Below are 6,413 nucleotides of genomic sequence, written 5' to 3'. Positions count from 1 at the left end.
TTTTTTTTTTTTTTTTTTTTATTTTTTTTTTTTTTGTCTTTTTTGTCTTTTTCCGTGTCCGGCAACGGATCTCAACCCTCAGTGTCGCGCCCGTACTGGACCGGGACCGGCAACGGGATCGCAACCCTCGGTGTTGCTCCCGCGCCTCACTCAGCCAGTGAGTGGGAACCGGTCTGTATGTGGGATCCGAACCCTCGGGCGGGAGCGCCGCCATGCTTCCCAAGTGGCACACTTATCCAGTGCGCCACCGGGCCGGCCCCAGGATTTTGTTCTTAAAATCACTGAAATGCTGCATCCTTGAGCATCTAAAACTTGAGCCTTCAAAAAATTTCCATGAGATGAAAACTTGGCCTGTGGGTGTCAGGACGACCGTTTCCATTGTTGTGTCTGAGCAACACCCGTAGGAGCACTTCAGCAGACAGCAACAGAGTCTGTAGACGTGGCTCTGTTGTTGTGGAAAGCCTTCTCATCACCTGCTGCAGGTCTCAGCTTGACCGTTTTCTCAGGGTGGCCGTGTGGCCTCATCTCCGCTAGTCCCCACTACCCGTCCTCTAGCTCCTGTGTTCTCCCTGCTCACCCTCGTCCACTTGCACCTTGTGCCTTCTATGCTAGACCCAAATGTCTGCGAGGGCAGGACAGTTACCTTCTCACTTGACTGCAGTGCTTGTCACACAGACGAATGTGCTGGACAGCAGCTCCTTACCCAGACGATAAACCTGAGGCGAGTTAAATCCGAGTCACACCATTTTTCAAATTATACACTGGCAGCTCTTAAGACTTGAGGCAAAGACCTATTTTTACTCCTAGTGTAGTTCAGCTTTAAGACTGCACTGGTGGAGGATGGAGATGGAAAAGTAAGATAAGGCATCAAATTCTGTTTATAAATAAAGCAGTTACCAATTAAGGTTTTTTTAAAAAAAAGTCTCTTTTTACTCTGGGTTGCATCATACCCTGGCTGTTTCTATACCAGCAACAGCGAGTCTTGAAGTCACTACAGCCCACTGTGAGGACACACAATTTTGGTTATTGTCAAGTAGATCTTTATTTTTATCTAACATTTAAAATTCTGTCAGTTCTGACTCTTCAATTCTCCTTGGCTTTGAATCCCAGGACCCACCTCTCATGTTCAGTGAAGAGTACCAGAAGAGTCTGCTGGAGCAGTATCACTTGGTTCTGGATCAAAAACGCAAAGAATACGTGGTTGGAGAGCTCATCTGGAATTTTGCCGACTTTATGACTAATCAGTGTAGGTGCAGTTTGGCTTATGGAATGTGCCATTTCTAATTTTTTCAGGCTGGCTTTTCAGTTCTAGACATTTGCCTGTAAGAATACTGGAAACAAAAGGGGGAAAGCTGACCTAATCGATGTAGGTTGCAGAGAGAATTTCCTAGGAAAAATAAGTTGTGCTTAGCAAGCAGTAAAGCAGTCATGTGCCTGCTTCCCAAACCATTTTATGGTGAAAAGGCAGATGGGAGATTCTCTGCCTTGAGGCAAAAAAGTTGGTAGCTTGCCTCTGTCCATTTTACAATAGTATGAGTGGAAAACGGGCCTCATATTGGATTCACTTTTGGGAGGCACTCATTCCAGAGTAGGGTACAAAGCCTGAGAAACTTAAGATATTTCAGTTTTATATTAATCACTTGTAAAAGGCAGGTTCGCAGAATACAGGTAGGTTTCAAAGCGATCTGGGAGTGTTTAAAAGCCTGCACAGAGAGTACAGCCTGCACTTTCCACCCATCTAGATCCCTAGTTTGACTTACCATAAACTTAGGATGGCAGTTTGGGAGTGGGGAAGGATATGGTAGTGGTGGGAATTATGATACATACCCTATGGAGAAAGACAGGACTTTGAAAGGTTTGAAAGGTTTAACGTTAGCATGGAAAGGGGATAAATGAGGGAACAGATGAGATGGGAAAGGAGAGGCAACAAGGGACAAGAATGGGAACGTGAGCCTCTCCTCTGCTCAGCGAGTGAAACCGGCTTCTGGAATGTCTTGCACAGATTTCGTGGGTAAGCGTGCTGGCTCTGTGTAGTAAGGAAGTAGCTGTGTGACCAGGGGCAGGTTACCTGACCTCTTCCTAAGCCTATGAAGTGGTCAATGGAAGGATTCCACCTGCTGAGGTGCTTGGTACAGTGCCTGGTATTTGCTTATTATGGAAGAAGTTATTGTCTTGGGCTTTTTGGTGGGAAAGCTCTCCTTTCCATGTAATAGTCCCACTTCGCCGTGGTCTCATGGGGGTGGAGACAGCACCATTACCAGCTTTGCCCCTCCCCAGCCTTGGCTCGGGCAGAGTGACTGCCAGTGGCAGGAGCCAGGCTGGAAGGTGGCCTAGGAGGACTTTGGCCGGGACTCTAGCTCCACTAGGAGAGTAGTCTCTTGAGAGAGGCCCAAGCTTTACCAGACCTTTCTAAGGGTAACTCTGTCCCAACAACACTCCTCCCCTGCCCCCCTGCCAGTGGCCAGGCAGCTGGGTACCCGTAATAGTTTAAGCCTTATTTTGAAAGTAAAAGACAAACTATTTTGGATTTCCCCCCTAACAGACTAGACGTTAACACACCAGGGAGCTGAGGTGCTTTGGCAGAGAACAGGTACTTAAATACTTTAACCCGTAAGTTGTCACTTCAGATACCACTTCAGACCAAGCAACTTTGACTACGAGAGGACATTTCTATTTAGTGCCCAGCTTGATTCCATTCTGGCTCATCATAAGTCATCTGAAACACTTTTCCTTGTCTTTTAGCACCAACGAGAGCAGTGGGAAATAAAAAGGGGATCTTTACCCGTCAGAGACAACCAAAAAGTGCAGCATTTCTTTTGCGAGAGAGATACTGGAAACTTGCCAATGAAACCAGCCCTCACCATTCAGCAGTGAAGATGCAGTGTTTGGGACGCAGCCCATTCTTTTTTTAAGGCAAGAACTACCTCCCTGTGACACCGCCTCCATCAGTCCCTCGGCCCGAGTGAGGGCAACGGCAGCACACACAGCAAGTGCTGCCTGGACTGCCTGTGGCAGACCCAGTTTCTGGCCTGGCTTTTGTGGTAACCTGATAGAAGGGGACAGTAGAAGTGAAAAGAAAAGCTTTTTTAGTATGGGAATAAAGAGTTGGCAGAAAAATGACCACCCATAAATTGAATGATCAGGCTGTTTTCATAGCCCTAATAGTGCACGGACCTTTGCGAAACTGCGCTTGAGTGCCCACACCGGTTCAGAGCCCCGGACTGCTGCACGGGAGCCCATGGCCCTGGGCCATGCTCGTGACTCCAAGCAGGCCAGTCTTGACTGAGCCAGAGTTCCACAATTGCTGTTCGACTCCACAGAGAAGCCGAAGTCCCACACATACACATAGATTTTAAAAACTGCTATCACGTTGCAGTCAACAAGGCCTGCATGGCAGTTTCCACCTAGTTAAGCTGACAGTGTAGAAAGGTAGGCGCTGACCAGGGTCTTGGTCAGAGCTCAGAGGTAGCCAGTTCTAGGATACTGTTCTCACCTCACCCAAAGTCTAGTCTGACAGAAGTGAACACACGAGTGTAAAAGCCCATTGGCTCTACCACAGCTGATCTCACTGAACAGGACGAGAGCTCCATAAATAGGCTGTTGCCTACAAGCAAGTGCTCCATGCCTGTGTGCCCCGAGAGCGGCTCCACCTGCCCTCCCTCAGAGCACAGTCTCGCCTTAGGGATCTTTTCTCCCCCTCTTCTTCCACAGGCTCCATTAAGACAAGGAAGGTACGTTATTCCTAAGATTTCAGCATTCATCAATCCTGGTTTAAAACTAAATGCTTTGGAAGAATACCACTTTTGGTGTCCAATCAAACGGAAGACAGTGAACCGGTACAGTTCTTCATGCAGAATTTGATCCACTTCTTTGTGGTGGATTCCCACATCTCCACATATTCCCCTTTTAAACCTCCTTTCCAAGCTCCGTGAAAGAAAGAGTAATTTATCCCAATTTTATTAGGTGTCTTCAGACCATTTTTTAAGAATGAGAGTGTAGTCAGTTCAAATAGTTCAAGGGGTTCCATATTTCTTTTACCATCAAACTTCATTTTTTGAAGCAATCAAGTTTCATATTCCAGTTTAATGTCAAAGAATAATACATGAAACTCTTTAGTTGACAAACATTAAAAAAGTTAACAGACATGCTTAACTATCCACCTCATTGGTCCTAAGGTTTTAGCACAGAACAAATTTGTGCTACCCAGTGAATACAGCTAATCTGTACTTCAAATGGATTAATCTTTCTTGCAGATGTTGCCTTTTTAGAGGACTAAAGAATGGAGTATTCAAGGTAAGCTAAAGTAAAGCTACAGAAAACCAGCTGATGCGTACATTCTATTCTAGTGTCAACCACATATAAACCCACAGGAATGCCAAGAACTAGAATCTCTCAGAACTCTATCTTCTCAAAGTTACAGACAATTTAAGAGAAAAAGAATCAACTCAGTATACCTGTAGAAATGAGGTCACAGTATCAACTTCAAGAATACTTTATAAAGCGCCTACGTTTCAGGTTTTCTTGTAATACTGCAGTATAAGAACGACGGCAGCACAACCTGCACAGGTAACTTCTACATTTATTTTATACCAAAAAAGTTATGTGCAACAAATAAACATTCTTACATATTTACATTTGTTTTTATTTATCAGTTAGCAAAACAGTGTCCTAAATCTCTGAGAAAGAATATTTTTATCTGTATGAAAGGGGAAATCTGCCCAGTGAACTCCATTTTAAATGAATGTTTACTCTGGAACTTGAAGCACTAGTAATGAATACTTTTGATGGAACATACTATACAGATCATACACCTAATACTTAGGCCATGCTTAATACAGCTTATAACTTTTCTGGGCTAATCTGTTGAAAAAATGTTTAACCAAATAGCCTGGATTCCCACCCCAACCCTTTAGTTTTATTGAAGGGTAGTTCTCACAAATGAGGAATTGTAAGTGCTGCCTTGAATGTGTGAGTAGCTTGTGTGCTGGAGGGAATACGTGAGGACAAAGGTTGCACATCAGATAAAGCTCCCCAAACAGGTTACTACAAATGGTAGTTGGTTTTTCTTTTTTTTTCTGGTGGCTGGCTGGTTCAGGGATCTGAACCTATGACCTCGGTGTTATAAGGCTGTGCTCTAGGCCACTGAGCTAACATGCCAGCTGGATGGCGGTTTCTTTGTTGGCATTTACCTAATACTAACCTTCAGGACAAGACCTCCTGTCAGTACTCACTGGTGTCAAGCAGTGGCACCAGTCTACGCGATGAACTAATTACTGAAGATAACTTTGATTTTTGCAGTCTTTTAAAAATAAGTACAAATGAAAAACAAGCAAATAAAAGCCAACAAACAGTTCCAATTTCACTGTAGTCTTGGGCCTATATCTTACCTAGTACATCCAAACATCCCTTGTACCACATGACATCTTTTTCTCTTTGTATGAAAATAGTCAATGCTTTCAACATTCTTTAAGAGTAATGAGTTTAATTAAGGAGAGGCTACATATATCAAGTAAAAGTAATTCCTGGCACACAGCTAGTTAAACCTGAATTATTTCAGCAGACGTTTACCCTCACTGACAGCAACTAGCTGCAATGGAACACCAAGATTTTATCATCTAACCACAACTGTTATTTCTTCAAATGATATTTATGACTATCAAGTAAAAGGCTTCATTTGCTACAAATAACTTCAAAAACAGGAGGCATAGAATTACTGCTAACATTTTTTTCTCAGAAAAAAAATTTTTCCCCTGCTAATGTCCTTCAACATTGGTGGCTAGTAATGCTGCAACATTTAAATATTGTCTCAAATAGTCATAACAATCTTCATATTTTATAACATGGTGTTTCCCCTGCTCTTCTGGGTGGAATAGAAGGTATAGAGGGGAGCCTAAATTCTTACACAGCAAAAAATACCAAGTAACACCCAACAGGGTTCTTTCTATTGCTTACTGAGATACTGGCATTACTGTGCTGTTATTTCAAGCAGCACATATTCATCTGTCAGTGAGAAAAAGGGTATTAATTCAACTGGGTCATAGGAATGTGGCAAACATTTTATAAAACAGAAACAGTGGTTTCCCCAAGGCTGAGGCATAGCAAAGGAAAAACTTGAAGGGTCTGGCTGAACATTTTTTACATGTTTTCTCACGTAAGAGTGACAACATTTGCAAGAATGCAACATCAAGACAAGCTTTAACTGTACTCTACTGATTGATAAAAAATATGGTTTAAAAAACCATTTCAGGGGCCGGCCCGGTGGCGCACTGGATAGTGCGCCGCTTGGGAAGCGCGGCGGCGCTCCCGTCCGAGGGTTCGGATCCCACATACAGACCGGCTCCCACTCACTGGCTGAGCGAGGCGCGGGAGCAACACCGAGGCTTGCGATCCCGTTGCCGGTCCCCGGTCCGGTA

At 44.0% G+C, this 6,413-nt stretch overlaps 1 protein-coding gene across 1 annotated transcript in view; it reads left to right on the top strand.

Annotated features, from left to right (window-relative positions):
• LOC103600698 (beta-glucuronidase) overlaps positions 1–3,131 on the top strand; it is a 10,156-nt gene extending 7,025 nt beyond the window's left edge. The window contains exons 8-9 of the mRNA XM_008585017.1: positions 1,111–1,246; positions 2,743–3,131. Coding sequence (XP_008583239.1) covers positions 1,111–1,246; positions 2,743–2,912 — 306 coding nt within the window. The 3' untranslated portion in view covers positions 2,913–3,131. The remainder of the gene's footprint in view (positions 1–1,110; positions 1,247–2,742) is intronic.
• Positions 3,132–6,413: the final 3,282 nt, after the last annotated feature.

This window comes from Galeopterus variegatus, unplaced genomic scaffold (assembly GCF_000696425.1).
Source record: "Galeopterus variegatus unplaced genomic scaffold, G_variegatus-3.0.2 Scaffold3423, whole genome shotgun sequence".
NCBI lineage: Eukaryota > Metazoa > Chordata > Mammalia > Dermoptera > Cynocephalidae > Galeopterus > Galeopterus variegatus.
Note: the sequence above shows the minus strand (reverse complement) of the source record. Positions and strands in the feature narration are given on the sequence as shown.